At 43.4% G+C, this 20,155-nt stretch overlaps 1 protein-coding gene and 1 long non-coding RNA gene across 4 annotated transcripts in view; one reads left to right on the top strand and one right to left on the bottom strand.

Annotated features, from left to right (window-relative positions):
- Positions 1–857: 857 nt before the first annotated feature.
- On the bottom strand, positions 858–11,471 carry LOC102959446. 3 transcript variants are annotated; one of them, XR_006220528.1, is made up of 4 exons: positions 10,842–11,471; positions 9,205–9,388; positions 9,004–9,110; positions 858–5,119 (listed from the first exon to the last, which is right to left on the bottom strand). It is a non-coding gene; the product is annotated as an uncharacterized LOC102959446 (long non-coding RNA). The 3 variants fall into 3 exon arrangements; XR_006220529.1 differs by having other exon boundaries at positions 858–4,995; XR_006220527.1 differs by having other exon boundaries at positions 858–9,110.
- Positions 11,472–17,888: 6,417 nt separating this feature from the next.
- NOTCH2 (notch receptor 2) overlaps positions 17,889–20,155 on the top strand; it is a 163,821-nt gene continuing 161,554 nt past the window's right edge. Inside the window, exon 1 of the mRNA XM_042993905.1 lies at positions 17,889–18,167. Coding sequence (XP_042849839.1) covers positions 18,095–18,167 — 73 coding nt within the window. The 5' untranslated portion in view covers positions 17,889–18,094. The remainder of the gene's footprint in view (positions 18,168–20,155) is intronic.

Below are 20,155 nucleotides of genomic sequence, written 5' to 3'. Positions count from 1 at the left end.
AAATTAGAAGTCATTGTAGAAGATGTGAATTGCTGCTGAAAATGTCCAAAGTTACCTTCTAAAAAGACCTTCTAGATTAAATGTAGGCTAGTTTATTTTTTACACCATTGTGTTCATTGCAATATCCCCAAGGTCTGTAACAGTCCCTGGCATGTGGTAGGCATTAAGCGTCTCTGTTAAATATTGAATTCGTTGTTCTAATGACAACGTACAAAATGGATTGAGGAGGAGAAAGACTAGCATTAGAAAACGTGGCTAGGAGAATTAAAAACAATTTTTTAAAAATATTTATTCACTTTTGAGAGACAGAGAGAGGCAGAGAATGAGGAGGGGAGGTGGGGAAAGAGTGAGACACAGAATCAGAAGCAGGCTCCAGGCTCTGAGCTGTTTGTTAGCACAGAGCCCGTAGCAGGGCTCAAATGTACGAACTGTAAGACCATGACCTGAGCTGAAGTCGGACGCTCAACCGACTGAGCCACCCAGGTGCCTCAGACTAGGAGAATTTGAAGACAGTCTAAATATAGGTCGGTGGACTAATCAGCCTACTGGACACAGGAATAAAGAAAACATAAATCTAAGAGATATTGGGAGGGTCCTCCAGCTTTTCTCATCTCAGGAGGCAGCACGGCCATCCACTAAGGTCCAATTCAAAAATCTGGGGTTATTATTGACTCTTCCATTTGTCTTTGTCCCCAGTATTGTCATTCTCTGAATCTTAAATACCTCTTTAAAAAAAAAAAAAGTTAATTTATTTATTTTGAGAGACAGAGAGAGAGAGAGACAGAGAGAATCCCAAGCAAGCTCTGCACTGTCAGCACAGAGCTCGACTTGGGGCTCAAACCCACAAACTGTGAGCTCATGACCTGAGCAGAAAGCAAGAGTTGGATGCTTAACTGACTGAGCCACCCAGGCACCCCCTTGAATCTCTCTTTATTCTGACTTCTATTCACGCTGCTTTAGTCTGAGTTGTGGCACTTTTCCCAGGACATTTGCAATAGCTTCCTCAATAGTCACCCTGTCCCAGGCTCTTCCCCGTTCAACCTTTCTTTCAAAATGGAAAATCTGGTGTTTTTACTTTTTTGTTTAAAATGCTTGAATGGCTCCTGATTTACCTTCTAAGCTTAAGCACTACCTAAGCTCCATGATAGGGCAGTCCCTTACAAGGCTCTATATCATCTAGCACTTGCCTCACACTCCAGCCTTCTCTTCTGTTCCTTACCTGATGATCCTTGAACCTAAGCAACACTAAACTACTTGCAACCCCTGCCCTTAAGGGTGTGCCTGCTGGTTTGTGCCTCTGTGCCTTTGCTTATGCTATTCCATTTGCCTGGAATGCTCTAAACCCCTACATCCTTCTTACTGCCCCATCTGTGGCAGTGTCCTTTCACTGTTGGAACGGTTACCACAAACTCAGTGGCTTAAAAATGACACAAATTTATTATCTTACTTTTTTAGAAATCAAAAGTCTGAAATGAGTCTTGCAGAGCTAAAACCCCATGAGAGCTGTATATCTACTGGAGGTTCTAGGAAAGAATCTGTTCTTTGCTTTTTCGAGGTTCTAGAGGCTGCCCATAGTTTTTGGCTGATAGCCATGTCATTCCTCTGTTCGCATTGTCACATCTTCTCTGGCTCGGACACTCCTGCCTCCCTTTTATATAAGGACACTTATGATTACTTCAAGTCTACCTAGATAATCTGTAATCTTTCCATCTTCCCTGAATTTAATCACAACTGCAAAGTCCCTGTCACTAAGCAAGGTAACATCTTCACAGGTTTGGGACATTGGGCATCTTTGGGGAGCCGTTATTCTTTCTGCCTACCACACCATCCACCTCTAGTTGATTTCTTAAAGCTCAGCTGTCACTTTTTCTTGGAAGGCATTCTCTGCTAATCCTTCCACTTAGAGCCAGTCGCTCTCTATTTTGTATATACAGGCTACCAGCACTGCATGGATTAGCTTGTATTGCGTATATGAATTTTTTGAACATGTCTACACTCTCTCTACTATACTTTGAGCTGTTGAGGGAGTAGCTTATTTATCTTTGTATCAATAGCACTTAGCACAGTGCATGACATATAATAAATATGAGCTATGTTTGTTTTGTAAAAACGAATGTGCCAGGCATTGTGATGGCCTGGCCCCCACTTTCGCACCTACTTCCTCTCACGTCACATGGAGTTTCTAATTAACCGCTCTTGATCATACCATGCCTTTCCCATCCCCATCTCTCTCTCTGTCATGCCCTTCTTTCAACTTTTCTGTTTTATGAATGCTTATTCATTCTTCAAGGCACAAATAAAAAAAAAATTCCCCTCTGTGATACCTTTTGTGATCTCTTTAAGACAAAATTAATGTCTCCTCAGTTGGGTTGCTGAAATATTTTGTAAATATCTGTATTTCATACCTCACATTGTGATTTGCTTGGTTATACACACATCTGCTCCCCCACAAGAGTGTGCAAGGGCCCTATCTTGTTTATACCAGTGCAAGGTGCATCACAGGGGTCCATTACTGTTTATTAAATGAAATTGCATGTGAGCAAATGAGCATGGAGGGGATGAGCAAGGGAGGCAATAGGAAGCAACCAGAGGTAAAGGATGCCCTCGAGAAAAGGTAAGGAGGAAGGAGGAGACTGAGAAGACACTTGTAAAGAGTATTCAGAAGACTTAAGGAAGCAGAGTGTGATGAAGACTGGAGTCAGAATGACTGTTCTCTAATTAAAGAGGACAGTGTGAGCAACAGCACCAAATACCACTGAGAAGCTGACCTGGGAAATCAATGAGAAAGGCTGTTGGACTTGACCTTTAAGAGATCTTAAGGGCTTCAGTAGGCACAGCTTTAAGAGGGCTCAGTCAGGGCCCTGGGTCTGCTCCTGCATTTAGGTCAGGAGAGGAAGCATCTCCAGAAGATAAAGGATGAAAAGGAAAACCAGACTTATTATCCAATCACCCTGTCTGAATGTCTGAGGGCATGAACACCACAGCACAATTCCAAGTCAGGTTGAAAAGCTTGGTTCTTTCATCTGATACAGAGGGTTCAAAGTACCGGGAGATGCCAGTGGTTCTCAAGGAATACAGGGACCAACTTGACACGTTCCCTACAATAACCAGAGATTTTCATCAACAGGGCACAGTCAGCTTGGCAGTCTAAGGACATTTTAGAATTCAAGGCAAATGTCTAGTCTGGCTACAGACCTGAGAGGAATTTCTCTTCCATGGAGATTTTCTGGATACTGCGATTTCTCTTTGTGAAGCATTCTCTGACCCAGTGGACCAATATTCTCCATGCCTCTGCCTGCTTTGAATCATGTTGTCTTATCTTCCACCTAAACTGCTTTTTCCAACGTATGTCCTCTTTGGCTAACCTTTATGGCCAGCTGTCTGTCCTGATCCAGACGAAGATTAATTTAGACAAACTCTTATGCCTGTCATCTTCCTGGATTTTTTTTTTCCAAATCGATTTCATTTAGCATTTAGTTCTGTGATCTGCTTCTGTTGTGTCCTAAATCAATCTACTCTGGTCTGACAGTTTTTGCATTCTCAACAGGAGTAAGAATGGTTTTTAGGGGATGAGAAACAGTTTTTTAAATTTATAAATTATAGGTGTAAACACAGAACATAAACTGATAAAACAATATGTCTCTGGTATTAAAATGTCATAGAGGAGAACAATTTAAAAATGTCTGAAAAGGCTCCTTAGGAGGGCAATAATGAAAAAAAAAATGTTCAGAAACACCATGTTGGGTAACGAAGCTGAAATTCAAGCTACAAGAGAAACACAAGAGTGAATAGTGAGGAAACAGGCAGTCAAGGTTGGTTACTTGACTGAGTGGATTATGGAGAAGATTCCAACCCAGCAAACAAATTTTGAGCATTTATTATGTGCCATGAGTTCTGTGAAACCCTTCCACGTTTGGTAGCAGAAAGCTTCTCCTTATTTGAGTCTCAACGTATGTTTCTTGTAGGAACAACAGCAACATTTTCCATTGAGCCAGTAGTCTACTGACCTCCTCTCTGCTTCAGCACCTTTTATGCTAATCACACAGTTGGAGGTAACTCCTCATTCACATTTTGCAACATAAGAAAATGAAAAACACAGCCCAGCTTGTGTTTGTAGAAGCTCCTTTCATGGCAGCCTTTCAACGGGTTGGGCAATTTAAAAGATGCAATTGTAATCATGACTAACTCATTAAGATGCTTGAGGGAAATCTGAACATCCTTAACCTACTTTTGAAAAGAGAGGCAAGGAAAATACAGGATTGGGGATAATCCAAGGAAAACAATTTCAAGTCTTTGAACAATAGACAGACTCTAGACCCTCTTTAGCTGGGCTTGAATAGGCTAGGGCACAGAACAAAGTGTTGCTTAAAGGAAGCCCAGCAATCATTTGTGTCTACTTGCTCTTCTAGAGTATGACCTTTACTTGGTTGGTTGTTTTGGCTTTTAAAGTCCTCTTCTTTGTTCTCTCATAGCATTCATTAGGAATTTACCACTGAGTCTTTGCATTTTATCTTAGTCAGGTTGTCTATGCTGTGTACTCATCTTCTGTACTTGACTCCTGAGTTTTCCTTCTCTTCTGCTTTCCTTCTCTTATCATGAGTGTTGAAGCAGGGATGACACTGTTGGGGTGGAAAGCTGACGGGGTAAGATGGATGAGCCACAGTGTCCACTTAGGATCTAGAGCCAACTCTTGGCAGCTTATCCATGGTAAATCTTGTTTTCAGCTTCTTGTTGACTTTATCACCCACTTTGTGTGCTTAGCTCTCTGATGGATGTTATCATCAGCTCTGTTTATTCTCAATGCCAAGAGCACCAGTTGAGCAGGGAAATATTCAGGAGAACCTACTCTTTAAGTGTCAAGTTGACCAGCAAAAAGAAACATCATTGTTTTATTGAATTTGGCATTGTTTTAAACACAAACAGTCATTTACACTTTGTCAAATTAGTTGTGCCTGTAGTCATGGTCTTATTCCTCCTTTCTGGTCATACTTTGTTCTCCAGAGGGAAAAGAAGAAAGGAAGGGAAGATTTTTAAAACACAGCTTCGAGTGGGAGTCTGAACCACAGGTAAATGTGTGACTTTAAGGGATAGGGAAGCATGTCTGCTTGGGTGCCTGCAACTGAAAAGGACAATTGACTATAAGGAGAATAGAAGCAAGAGACACTGGTGGGTAATTAGACAGCTTTTCCAGAACTGGGTCATTTTCACATCAGAGCCTCAATATATTTTTTGTTTCATAAGTTCTTGAAACATCAAACACACTCATTCAAACAATTCTTTTGATATAGTAGATATTTGTAGGCTGCCCTGAAAATCAGGACACCCTGAACTTAATCCCTACAGTGACATTGACTGACTCTATAACCTGCAGCCTTTTCATTTCTCCAAGATAGCATGAATAATGAAAAACATAGAGACTTTGGAATTATTACAACATGGGTTCATCTGCCCCCACCACTTATTCATCCTACCCCTACCACTTATTAGCTTGTTGACCTTGGATAAGTTGTTTAACTTCTTTGAGCCTCAGTATTTGTATTTGTGTGGCTTAACAGAGTTTTTTTGTTTTTTTGTTTTTGTTTTAATTTGAGTGTAGTTGACATGCAATGTTACATCTTCATTTGTTAAATGGAGATAAAGACACCTACCTTGCAGGAATGCTGTGGGGATCTAACAGGGTCATGTATGCAAAATACCTAGCATGTGGAAGTCACTCATAGAGATATCTACACCCAGAGATGGGAAAAAGCTAGGTGACAAAAGGCCTGGGGGTTCTGAGCTCATTAGATGCTTTCTTAACATTATGGTATCGTGAGAGAATGAGAAGAATGCAGGCTGGTCACATAGAAATCCAGGCCTGTTTTATTTCTGGTTACCACAGCAATCAGAATATACAGGGGAAAGGTGAAGAGGGAGGGAGGGAGAAAGGGAGGAGGGTGAGAGAGAGTGAGAACAAGAGAAGAATGGAAAGGATGTGTTCTTCCCAAAGGCAGAGAACTCTAGCGACCTTCTGCAGTAGGCCAGGAATAAAAGGTAAATGGTTGCCTGCTGGTAGTATGCCCACCAAGCCAAGCAACCAAAGGGTTTGCTGCTCAGTCTCCACAGATGTTGGTCCTTAGCTTTGGACAAGTCCTTTGGAGACTATTTTGCCAAAAGCAAGAAAGGCAGCTGCCTAACTGCCCAGTCCATGGAGGTGACAAACTGGTATGTCATCAAAGAAAGAGAGAGTCATGGAAAATAAAAGCCTGTGGTTCAACCTCTCAGAGAGTCAGGTGGCTGGGAGGTGGCACGTTTGACTCTTGCTCATTAACAAAGTTTGCCTTTGTGTCCACTTCCGCTTTGCCTACCTACCCGCTGGGTAGTGGTTGGGTTCCACTGGGTAGGCAGTGAGTGCCTACTTAAATCACTAATCAAAATAATCACTGAGTGTGGGCCACATACCCAACATTCATTTAGCACATCTATATTGGATGTTTTATATGAGAATAACAAAAATAATAAATAGACTTTGACTACACACTCAAGAAGGTCCCAATAGCACAGTCATATGTTCAACTAATTGTTAAAAGGCCATTTTCACATCATATACTATGTGCATATACTATGCAGAAACCAGTGGTAGAGGGACTCAGGGAAAGGCACAACAAATCTGAAAAAGAGTTAAGAGGAGATGGCATTTGACCTAGGCCTTGAGCTAGGATTCCACAGACCAAGGGGAAGATAGGGTGGAGGAGGGAAGGCAGAAAAGATATCCAAGGCAAAGGAAAGTGCATGTGCAGTGGTGAAGAGCACATAGCATGTCTGGAGACGGACTGGCCTATAGTTTGATGTTCTTGAAACATGGGCTGTGTAACACAGGGGCAGGTAGAGGAGGTAAATGTGGCCAGAATGCTAAGAGCTTTCTGCGTCAGCCTATGGAGTCTGGGTTCTAACTACCATAGGTAATGGGAGCCACTGGTGGGTTTTAAGTACAGAGTGATGGGATTATACTTCTATTTTGGACAGTCCTGTGGGTTGCCGTGTAGTGAATGTACAAAGGAAGGTGAGACTGAAAGCTGGGAGACCATTAAGAAAATCATCAATTGTGTCAGATGCTGAATATGGTCAAGGAGGATGAGGACTGAGATGACGTTCATTGGATTTGGCACTTGAAGGTCTTTGGTGACCTCTAAAAGTAATTTCAATAAAATAATTTGAGCAGAAACCAAGTTACTAAGCCAGTGGTTCTCAAAGTGTGGTCTCCAGACCAAAGGCATCAGTATCACCTGGGAACTTGCTAGAAATGCAAATTACCCAGCCTCATCCCATACCCCACCTCAAAACTCTGGGAGCGGGGCACCACAATTTGTATTTTCATGCCCTCTGGTGCACACCAAAGTTGGAGAACTACTGGCCTGAACAAATCTTTCTCCGTCTCTTCTCCAAGCGGGCTGCTTAGAGAACCAGGAACCAACTCTTCCAATAACTGAGCTGAAGCCCTAAATACGTGTCAATATCATAGTTTCTCAGCCCTTTGCATAAGTCATTCCCTCTGTCAGTGGTAGGCTCTCCCCAACTCTCTCTCCAAATGTACACATAGATAGTTTCTACCTGGCAATGCTGAATGCACTGTTCAAGGCCTAACTCAAAAGCCACCTTCCTAGGAAGTCTTTCCAATTTCCTCCAGGAAGCTCTTCTATGGATCCTGCTGCACATATTTCTACTATGGCATTTATTTTATTGTGTTATTTTGTTTGGTTTACTGTCTTCCCCACTAGCTAGAAGTTCCTCAGGAGCAGGGACTGCCTTGTTCATCTCTATTTCTCCATTGTTTTCACATAGGAGATGCTCAATAAATGTAGAAACAGAAAGCTATAATGGGTTGAGGAAGTAAGAATAGCAAGGGAGAAACTACTCTTTTAAGAGGTTTATGAGTGAAAGGAAAGAGAAATTTGTCTGAGCCAACAATAGAAAGTAATTGTGTGTGTGCACAAGCATGTGCATTATGGCTGGAAGAAAAGTTTTGGCTGAGAGGATTAAGCCAGTAGAGGGCAAGAAATGCCCTCAGTGACAGTGGGGGCAGATGGATAATGAATGGCAAGACTGTCTTGGAAAAGTCCAAAGAGGATGAAATTAATGGCCAATGCAGAAGGATTAGCAATGGAATATAGGAAAGACTTTTCTCTGAGATATAAGGGCAGGAAGGAAAGGTGGGAACATAAGAGCTAAGTTGTGAGGTTAAGGGAGAGAGGTTGGGGGAGCGCTTTGATGGTCTGCCAGTACAGAAACGGGGAAGGCTAGGGACAGTTCTACAGGGGAGGGGATATTTGAGCTAAGGGATATGTTTATTGAAGTGGGAAGTGAGGTCTTTTGCTGGGGAGGAAACAGGGAACAGAAAGAGGGAAAGAGGCCTGAGGAGACTGGTAAAGGCCTGCCCATGTCTTAGAGGTGGGGGGTGGGGTAGTGAGGTTAGAGAGCAGCAGTGGGGGTGGTGGGTATTTGGTGCTGATCTATTATAGCTGCTGAAGGGGCCTGCCCATTCACTCCACTGTCTTGGGCAAGGGATGCAGTGTGGGTAGACTGTCGGCAGGGGCTATCTCTTCAGAATGACGGACAACTTGATACAGATCCCAATACTGACATAGGAAGCATTCGAGCTCTACATTTCATCAATGCTGGAATATAATGCAGATAGTAACAATATTACATATGACAACTCTGTAGCAACACAGGAAAAGATCTATGATCTATATGAATTAGCTGAGAAAGCAGGCTAAAAACTGTATGCGTGTCATGATTACAACTATTTGAAAGGTGCATAGGAAGGAAAGCCTGAATAAAATCTACCAAAATTTTATTGGCGATGGCATTATAGGGGGTTTTCCTTTAATTTTTAATTATGTATATATTTAAGTGAAAATATGGAAATAAATAGAATTGGTTCTTTCCCTACTGCCTTTGTCTTTTATTTGGTATGTTTAGAAGACAGCATTTCAAAATAAAAAGTTGTAGTGTGGAACCAACCTGTACAATTGTCTGAGCTTCTCTCCTCTGAGTGGCAGAGGCAGGGAAATGAAGCCCTTGAGTTGTCCCAGGGTTGGAGGCTGACAAGCGAGAGATTGGGCATCCTGCTGTAGGGGAGCACAAAGGAGGTATGTGATCAAGCTGCTCTTTTAATAAACTTGGGAGACCAGGCTTACAATATATGATCAGTGGACAACTTACTCCATGTTCAAGCAAGTTGTCTAAACAATGGGTGGGACTGAAATGCTGTGGCAGAGACCTGTGGGCAGGCAGATGTAATTTGCAGAAGTCATTTGTTGCCACTGGAGGTGGTCAGAAGGACCTGGGCTGTGCCACTGCATAGCAGCTGTGTGCTCTTGGGCAACTTCTGGATTTCGTTTTCTGCCTGTGAAGTGGGAATGATAACATATACTCATAAGCTGGTGGGGACATTACAAATTATAACACAGGTGAAGTGCTTAATACAGCGCCTCACAGACGTAAGCACTCTAACATTTCCTGCCATTATCATTATTAATGTGGCCAATATTATTATTATCTATAAATATTTATGATAGAGGGAACTGATTTGCATTGGGGGAGCTTTGAATTCTTTGGAGGGAATCCAGGGAGGTGTCCTCAGGGTGGTTGTCTGTCACCTCTAGAGCAAGGCTATGGGTTCACTCCAGGCCTTCAGGAGGGAAGAGGGAAATGTGCAAGGAGGAACTCCATGTTGCTTCTTCTTTTGCTAGTGTTTGTGTTACTTCCCCCCTTCTAAACAGGTGCATATTACTCCAGAGCGCCCTTTCACCTTCCTCTCCCACTCTTCTCTTTTTCTTCTTTTCAACTCTTCATACTTCTCTTTTCTCCTCAAAACCCCAGGCAGAGGACACATAAGGAACTATACTACTTTTTGCATGTTCCAAGTTTGTTTTTTGAAACTTGAAGGTTGTCTCCTCGTTGCAGCACTTGGAGTTTACATGAGCCAGTCTGTGTTCCTGCTGTCCATTCCTCCCCTTACTTAAGAAAGATCTACGCCCCCAACTGCTGCCTTTAGTAAATGCTTTTAAATGATAGTCATCGGTAGACAGGCAGTATTCCAGACCATAAGAGTTCAATTAAGGAAGGTTCTTTTGAGGTAACTATATCTTGCAAAAGAAGCCAACAGAGGTGTGAACTGTCCACAGGGCCCTTCTAGGCAATGAGGTGTATTTTCCCAGACTCAGATGTAAATCTTAATGTGGGAACCATTCTCTGTCTTGCTAGCATCTGTTCTTTTTTTCTTGCTTAGATGTTTAGTAAGTAGGATAAAAGGGAAAAAGTCAAAGTTTTGAAAGAAAAATGCTTAGACCAGTGGTCTGAGCCAGAGAGCAGAGTGGTCCTATTACGTTATTCTTAACAAAAACCAGAATGATTAAAAACCAAGTTGGTGTCCAGATCAAGTACAACCACCACTCACCTTCCGAATTCCAATTTTACATTCTGTCCTGCATTCATGAGTAATAATGATGTACTTTCAGCTTTGTTGGAAACCCTATTTGTATATTTTACAAGGTCATTACCTTCAGCAACAGATACCTGGTCTGAGCCCAGCAATTACCACCTCTGTCTCTGCACACATTAGCACACATACACACCACTGATTTGTACTTTCCTATAAAATTACTCTTTCCCTTTTTAATTAGAATGTTTTCAGAAGCAAACCCTATCGTTAAGGCCATGTACGCTTCCATTATAAATACCTGTTGCCAGCCATTAATTATCTCCTGATGAATTACTTTAGAAGATCTTTTTTAATGCTCACTTTTAAAAGTGAGATTTCTTTTCCTTACTTGTGATGCTTCCATCCTCATACTTACTTAACCGCTTTGAATTCCACATAATAAGAAAATGTTCCCCTTTCTTTTGCTTCAGGGGAGTTCGATGTGATCTGTACTCAGAATGAAGATTTTTTTCATACTTTAAGGTGGAAACTTTCTGTGGGCCTGGACCTCACTGCTCAAGAATGTCTTGGCTAATTGTGAGGGAAGAATATAAGAATGTTGGTGGAAACAATTGAATAGTCTCTGGGAACAAACACCTTAACATTTCATAAATATCTACGGTTGCATAACCATTTTAGTGACAGAAGCACTGTGAGTTATCCAATAATATTGTGGTTTGATAATTACACAGTTGTGGGTTTATGCTGCTTTTGAATTGGGGAGATGTCCTGGTGCATACAGGTCAATCCTTTTTGTGTCATTATATATAAAATATATACATCCACTTAGTAATTGAACTATAATACCTCCCAGCATAAAGTACTTAAAAGAAAATTTTAAGTTAAGTAATGCTAAAGTGAGCATTCCTGTACTAACTTAGCTGCTTATCTCATGGATAGCGGAGAATTTGGGATTCCTAGTTACAGTACCATTCATCGTGTAGTACATACATATGAACATTTCATTATACAAGGACAACCTTAAATTTTCCTCTTCTTGACCATCAATTAAAATTTTTAAAAATGTTTATATATTTATTTATTTTTGAGAGAGAGAAAGAGAGAGAGAGAGACAGAGCACAAGGAGGGGAGGGGCAGAGAGAGAGACACACACACAGAATCTCCAGGCTCCGAGCTGTCAGCACAGAGCCCAATGCGGGGCTCGAACTCACAAGCAGTGAGATCATAACCTGAGCTGAAGTCAGATGCTTAACTGACTGAGCCACCCAGGCACCCCTTGACATCAATTAAGTTGAGATACTCATATTCCTAAAAGGGTAAAGATATGTCAAGAAGCCCAGGTTACATTTTCTTATATTATTTATACCCTTAATCAGAGCAGAGACAATTAGCTAAAGATTCTTGGCTCCTAATTCTCAGAGCTAGTTTGAATCCTTCTGGAACCTGTTCTCTGTTTGACTGAACCTGGTGGACCTCTCAGAATACAGGTCTTCATTGTGCACTTACTCCATGCTCCCTGCAAGACAAGAACCAACTATTGTGGGGTTTACAAACAAGAATAAGAGATGCTTCCTGTGCTCACAGTGTTTACAGTCCAGCTGTATAGGCCACCTCAGTTCATTCATATCTTGTAGGCTGGGGACAGGATGAAATGAAAGTGGCCTTAGAATTAATCACAGTGCTCTCTACTTTCCCACAGCCCCATGCTTCATCTCTGCTGTAGTTATGTTGTATGTTGGCCTTCCTCGATGCATTGTAATGTCCAGAGAACAGGGGCTGGTTCTGATGCACATCTGTATCACCACAGAGTCAAGGATGTGCTTTGCAGAGGTTAGGCTCTCAAAAGATGTGTTTAAACCAAAGAATGTACTCGCTTGCTGAGGCTTCCTAATTACAATGAGTCAGCTTGTTTTGTCCCATTGTGGTGGACTTCACCAATATGGTGAAGCTGTTGGCCCTCTGCCCAGAGGTACCCAAACTAAAGATGGTCTTGGATGTGCTTCATAACTGGTGTTATGTTTTAGGAAGAGACAGAATGAGACAGAATAAGAAGTCAGAAATAGCAGGGGTTTTGTCTCAGCTGTCATTAATGACTTGACCTTGGGCAAGGCACTTAAACTCTATCTCAGTTTCTTCATCTGTGAAATGGGGGATAATAATGACTGGCTTGACTGTTTCCCATGGTTGCTTTGCGAATCAAACAAGATAATGTACTTAAAAGTGTTCTGGAAAGCCTAAAGCGCTGCACAAATGCAAGGTATTATTTTGCAGAGATCTTCCTTTTAATTCTTGCTTCCACACACACTTTATCCCACAACTCTGGGTTCCTGGGTTATGTGGGGAGATGTGTGGAGTACATGTGTTGAGTAGCTCAACCTAGGCTTGATAAGTTCTCCAGAATCGCTTCTTCAACATCTATAGCATTTAACTGATTCAGCATATGCTTCTCCAAAAGACCCAGACAATTATGCATCTCTCTCCAATTCATATAGATATATATGCCCCTCATGCAGCATTTATTCAATGCATATACTATGAACACTTTATGTGTACTGCTGTGCTAGGAACTGGGGCAAAATGGACAATGTAAGATCCCTGTCTTTGAGTGGTTTCGTACCCTACTGGATCTGAGAGAACAGACCTAAGAATAAATAAGTGCCTAATTCTGTATTTGTTTTGGGAGGCAATTTTTACTTGAGTTTTAATTAGCAAAGACATTTATGCATATTTTTAGTTTTGACTAAAATGAAAACTAGTGCTGGCCCTTATTCATGTTTTTCTACTGCTAATGGTGTGTAGATTTTAATTGAGCCCCGGAGGCTGAGGTTTTTTGTTTGCTTATTTGCTTCAGATGAAAGTGTGTGGCATCCCATATTTCTTTGATTCAGTGAAGTTGTGAAACTTTAAGAACTAGCACTGGCTCATTACTTATGGGATCACCTGAATATTTTCCTGCCAATTTCTCCTGTCAAGTAGGATTTGCTTTGACTAGAAGTACTGTCCTAGGGAAGGCCATTCCCAAATCCAGCTGAGTAATCAAACTGTTGAGTACATTTAGGGCTGACATCTCCAGGCAGATTCTGGCATTTTATGTTCTCGGCTGCTACTGGAGCTTTGAGACAGTACCACGTGACCCCTGGCTGCTGACAGGGATTAGGGAAATAGTCACCTAACTGCACACGGTAGAATTTAGGGTTAGCTTTGTGGGGAGGTCGACCACAGAAAGTGTATTTCAGTGCAATTCCATCCTGCTAATCAGTCAGGGTCCTAAAGCAATTAACATCTGCAGGGCCCCGCTACACCTGAACATGGCTTTCCACTTTTCAGCAACATTGGTCTTTTGCCCATTTATCTACTCTACGAAACCTCCTTTTCCTTCTCTTATATTTCCTATGCCTGGGAATAGCCCATCATGCCTCAAGATACCTGGGTCATTGCTGATTCCTTGACCTACATTTCCTCTCTCATCTAAACCATTACTAGTCTTGGGAGCCCATCTTTTCTGCACCCCCACAGCTCCTGCCTAAGTTCTTATCTTCCCACTTTAGAGAACAGGTTCAGGTCTTTATTGTTTGCCTGCCTCTATACCTGTTCCCTGTGTCTGAAATAGCCTTAGACTTCTAAACATGAGAACTCTTCTTCTTTACCCGATTAATCTTTTGGTCCTTCAATTCTTAGTCTAGCAGTTGACGTCTTCCCGGAAACCTTCCCTGCCCACTCCTGGGCTGGGACAGGACTCATCGTCCCTTCTCTGTGAACCCACAGCATTCTACATGTCATATTGGATCTTCATTGTTGGTTACTTGTCTGTCTTTATCCCTCAGCTACTCACACAGGATCTGGCCCATGGCAATATTCATCAAAATGATACATGATGGGTTGGACTGATTTGTTTTCCTCTCTGTCTTTGCCATCTCGTCTTCCCCTTGATTTTCAGCTCCCATTTTGTTTTGTTTTGACTACTTTATATCCATAGCTTCTTTCAAAACATGTCTTTTATAATACCTCTTTGGTAATGTCCTTCTCCTACTTTCATTCATAACGTTTATTCTTTATTCCTCTTGTCCTTATGGGAATGTGTGCAATAAGTTTAAAATTATAACAAATCCAGCAAAAGTTATTTGTGAACATAATAATTACTTTCCTTAAAACAGTCACCTTGGGGGCCCGGGGTAGCTCAGTCGGTTAAGCGTCCGACTTCAGTTCAGGTCATGATCTCACAGTTCGTGGGTTTGAGCCCCGCATCGGGCTCTGCGCTGACAGCATGAAGCCTGGAGCCTGCTTCGGATTCTGTGTCTCCCCTCTTCTCTGTCATGAAGATTTGATTTTAGGGGCGCCTGGGTGGCTCAGTCGGTTGGGTGTCCAACTTCAGCTCAGGTCATGATCTCACAGTCGGTGAGTTTGAGCCCTGCTCTGTGCTGACAGGTCAGAGACTGGAGCCTGCTTCGGATTCCATGTCTCCCTCTCTCTCTGTCCCTCCTTGTGCTCTCTCTCTCAAAAATTGAATAAACGTTAACAACAACAACAACAACAACAACAACAACAACAACAACAACCAGTCACCTTGGGAAACTGCATACCTTTTTAAAATAATGTCATAGCCTCAGCCATTTCCAGAGCTGCTTTTTGGGGATGAGTACCTTCACATTTTTCTGAATATATTTTAATAGTGACAAATCTAGTCTCTGCAGGTGATGTTTAAAATTTCTATAGAGCCAAGTCACCATGAACTATATTTAATGGGTAAAGAGAATGCCCTAGCTGGTAACACTATGGGTTAACAACTAAAAAGTAGTGTTATTTTCTTTCTGTGAACATATTTGCACAAGGGAAATTCCAAAGCTATTTTGACTAATTATGTTATTTTTGAAAAGAGTTTCTAGCATCCCAAGGTGACTACTTTCAATAACAGTGCTTGCTTATTTATTATAAAGTGCTTATTCAAATCCAGCCTATAATCATACTGACTTGCATTTGTTTAGTGTTGTTTTACATTATAGTTCAACATCTATTATGTGATAGACACTGGGAATAAATAAGGCCATGGTCTTTGCCCATAAGGACCTCCTAATTAGTTGAGAAGACAGAAATAGCAGCAATCCTGTGTAAAAAATAGACATTGCCTGAAAATAAGGAAGCAGTACAGTGGAGAGACTGTCCGTGAGGAGTAAGAATTTGTTACAGTGTCAGCAAAACCTTCTCAGGCCTGAAGGATTAATGATGACTAGAAGTTCACTAAGAGAAGGAGGGAAGGGGATGGCAGGAGTCCTTCCAAGCCCAGGAACAGAAGGTACAGACACCGAAACAAGAAGATATGTTTGGGGGAATGTCAAATCTTTCAATACTGTTATTGTGTAAAGTTCACAATGGGGGCAGAGAGGGTGAGAGATGGGGCCCAACGAAGTAAAGGCCTTGTATTTTTACCGCCTTTAAAAGTTTGGTGTTTATCCTGTAAGGGACAGGGAGAAGCCCCGTGGGTAGAATTCTCCTTCCCAATGAGATCCTAAATTCCCCCATCCAATTAGTCACATAGTTGCACCCCCCATTCCCCCCCTCCCCCAAGATTGTCTCAATTCCATCTCTTCCTTTCCATTCTGACGTTCACCTCATTAGTTCAGGCCTTCATCACCCCAGGCCTGGAATGTTTCACAAACTCCTGACTGGCCCTTGGACTCCAGTTCACCTTTTGCTCCTGACAATCAATTTTGCACAGGATTATCAGAGCAACTTTTCTTTCCACCAAGTCTCACCCCTGTTCAAAAGCCTTCAGTGGTTTTCTATGATCTGAGGGATAACTGGTCCTCCCCCTTTTCAGCTTGTCATTCAAGATCTTACTAACCTGGTCCCAGCTCCCCCTTCCCTCCTGGACTCCTGTAAATGCAAATAGTGTCAGAACTCATCTACTTATTCCCTTATTTGTACCTTTACTTTTATGGTGGCTGTCCTCTGGAATGCTACAACCACACAAACCCTTCTGTTTGTTTTGTTTTCAGCTTTTTTCTTACAAATAGTAAGCCCATATGTACCCAATGCTTGGTGACATCCCCCACTGTCCTGCCCTGGGAGTAACCACTATTCTGGTTATAGTCTATATATTCTATAGAATATGTTCTATATTCTATTTATATTATATTCTATATATTACGATTATATATATGGTGTGGTATATTCCATTATATATATATTATAGTATAGTATACCATATAGTATACTTTATAGTATATATATATGTATATAATGTGGTATATTCCATTATATATATATTATAATATAGTATACTATATAGTATACTTTATAGTATAGTATATATACGTATATAGAGTGTGGTATACTCCATTATATATATATAGTACAGTATAGTATACTATATAGTACACTTTATAATATAGTATTTATATGTATAGTGTGGTATATTCCATTGTGTGTATATATATATATATATATACTATATTATAGCATAGTATACTACATAGTAGTATACTTTATAGTATAGTATATATATAGTATATATAGTGTGGTATGCATCTATAAATAATAGATGGCACAGGTCTGAAAAATATTAAATATACATGAATGATATACTTTATATCTCTTTTTGCACCCAGATTTTCACTGTCATCTTATTCTTGATCTATCCCTGACATATATGAATATAGTCTCTTCGATTGCTGTATTCCATTTCATTTTACAAATATACCATGCATTCTTCATCTATTCATCTATGGGTGGGATTTAGGTTGTTTCCAAGTTTTGGCTTTTACGAACAATGTCACAACGAATATCTTTAGCCAAACCTTCCCTGAATCCTGTAGGATTCTCCTCTAAAGTAGTTTGTGCATCCCGCGTCTGTAGGATCATCCCATTGTGTTGAGCACACTGCTACGCCAAGTATGGCGGTTGGGAAATATTTGCTGACTGAATGAATGAACGAACGGTGCAGCACAACCCGGGTGATGGCCACGTTCCTTTTCAGGGGCCTTTGGCGCCTTGGCCCCCATTTCCTTTGACAGCGCTGGCCCTTCTCTACCGCATTCCTCCAGCTAGCCCGAGAGCGTGTGTAAGTGTGGGTGTGTGGGGGCGATACCTCTCTCTCACTGGAGGAGGCACGTCTCTCCCGGCAAGTTCACGATCTCGGCAACCCTGGCGTCTGAAGTTCAGGGTCCGAACACCCACCTCCTTCGGCAGAGGCCCGGCCCGGGGAGGCAGTCCAGCGCCGAGGGAGTTAAGGCGCGTCTAGACCCGACGCGGGTCGGAGGAGGCTGGCGGGGCCGTCGGAGGACTCGTAGTAGATCCCTCCGCGCGCAGCTCGGGCCGGCGCTTCTTCCTGCGGGAAACCCCTGGGTGCCGAAGGCGGCGGGGCCCGGCCGCGGCGACAGGGGGCGGGGCTTGCGGTGGGAGGAGGCGGCTGAGGCGGAAGGACACACGAGGCTGCTTCTCTGCACAGCCGAGAAAGTTTCAGCCAAACTTCGGGCGGCGGCTGAGGAGCGGCAGCCTTGGGGTGCAGGGAGTGGAGGCATTTACGCCCGGGCTTCGGGGCACAGCGCGAGGCCGTGAGGCGCAGAAGCAGGAGGAGGAGGGGAGAGAGAGTGGGGGGGACCCTTGGTGGGGACCCCCTCCCCATGTGGATCTGCGCAGGCGGCGGCGGCGGCGGAGGAGGCGACCGAGAAGATGCCCGCCCTGCTCCCCGCTCCCCTGTGGGCGCTGCTGGCGCTCTGGTTGTGCCGCGCGGCCCCCGCGCGTGGTGAGTATCGGGCCGAGGGGCGCTGTCCTTTGCGCCGGGTCCCGCGCACCGCCGGCCCAGCTCGGCCGGCCACCTGGGGCGACCATTCCATCCGCCTCCACCTCCCCCACCCCGCCCTCCTGCGTCCTCCTCTCTGCGAGAAGGCCGGGTTCCGAGCGGGGCCGCTCGGTTCCCGAAAGTTTGGACCCCGTCAGGGCCCCCTTCCCCCGCGCTCCCCGCCGCCTCCGACACCCCCGCGGCCCCAACACACGCCTCCTCGGCTGAAGGGGGGCCGGGCCGCGAGCCTCAGAAACTCGCTTTCCCAAGCGGTCGTGTGCGGAGACTTGGGCTGCGTTGCCCTTCTGGTTCCGCGTTTCCTGGGGTCGAGCGAGAGCCGAGGGCCGGCTGCCCGAGACGAACCCTCGCCGGCCGCGGACCGCAGATGGGCTGAGCGAAGGAATGCCAGATTCCGGCGTGGAGGGAGCGGGGGCAGGGCCTCCGAGCCCAACGGCTTGCACCTTCACGGCCAGACCTCGCTCTGCCCAAGGGAGACACGCAGGACGGGTGGGCGGCTTTGGAGTGGATGGGGACAGGGCTTCGTGGCGTGCCTGGGTTCGGGCACTCGGAACCCGTGGTCCCGAGGAACCCGCGGTGTTTTGCTCGAGCCTTTGAAAGGTGGAGGCAGGAGCAGTAGAGAAACTGGTGTGGCTGCATGAGCCACATGATTTAAAAATCTCGACTGCTGTTATTCTTTCCAAGGCGCTGAGCTCGGGCGCTGTTTCAGAGTCTGTGTCCAGCCCCAGGAATGTGGTGTGACGATCACCAACTCCTCCAACCTGGCAGCGGCGTTTGCTGCTCTTTTGGCATTGTTGGGGGTGGGGCAGGGGCGGGTGAGGAAAAGTGGATACGTTAATTCAAAGTGCTTCCTCGGAAAGCGTCTTTATGGTTGGATATTCGCAACAGTCTTTCTGAACACGGTTGGACCGAGGACATCGAATCACGTCTTATCCATCCCACCCACAGTCTCAGACTCCCAATTTCTTCAGGCTGTTTAGTGGAAAGAGCTTGGGTTTTGGAGCCCAGCTCTGTAATCCTGGGTTCAAATCCCGCTCTGCTGTGTGAACTCACCAATCAAACTGGGAATGAAATTACCCAGCTAATAGGATTAATTAAGAGAATGTATATTAAACCAGTGGCAGTCAGAAGGTATTCAAAAAGTCCTTTCGGGGCAGGGCTGTGTTTTACTTTTTATGAACCCTGCTTCCAGTGGGATGGCAGCTTGGTGCATGTTTGGGAAACTCATAGGGACCTCTTCTTTTCCTAGCCTAATCTGAAGGAAGATTTTACGTTTACCAAAACCAAAACCAAAACAAAACCCCCAAAATAACAACAACAACAACAACAACAAAAAACCCAAAACATGAACATGAACAATGTCTTTTTGCAAAGAAAAGGTTAAGAAGATGATGAAAAATTTGTTCTTTGTTCATTGTTAACAGGTAGTTGACAGGCCAATCACAGATGTTTGAAAGAGAACAAGGTTATTTATCCAAGTACTGGATTGTTCAGCACGAACCAGATCCTGCTTGGAAAGCTCAAATTCCATACACCTCCATGTCCCTAAGAATTTCAGAAGTGGACCAGGAGGCTATGTGATTGATGATGAACCAAAATTGTTGTTTTAGAAGCATTTAACAAAACAGTATAGGATTCTTGCCTTTCCTTTTTTTTTGAGCGAAAGCTTTACTGTAAGTGTAGATTTAGGGTAAAAAGGAGTGTAAACGATGGGCTACTTTGAGGATTACAAGCCTTGGTTTCTACCATTGACTTGTGTAGTCTCCTCACCTATGAAAAGAGCCAAATAATCCCCTTTAGAGAGTTGGAGGGAATAATAAATATGATTGCAAACAGATTTGCAAAATTAAGTGTTAGGTGATAAGACTGATGTCAAAGATAGAATTACTCTCACACATAGGGCTTCTCTCATTCTAGGAACTCAGTCCATAGAA

The sequence above is a fragment of the Panthera tigris genome, chromosome C1, assembly GCF_018350195.1.
Source record: "Panthera tigris isolate Pti1 chromosome C1, P.tigris_Pti1_mat1.1, whole genome shotgun sequence".
Lineage (NCBI taxonomy): Eukaryota > Metazoa > Chordata > Mammalia > Carnivora > Felidae > Panthera > Panthera tigris.
The sequence above is the reverse complement of the archived record's forward strand: the minus strand, read 5'-3'. Positions and strand labels throughout refer to the sequence as shown.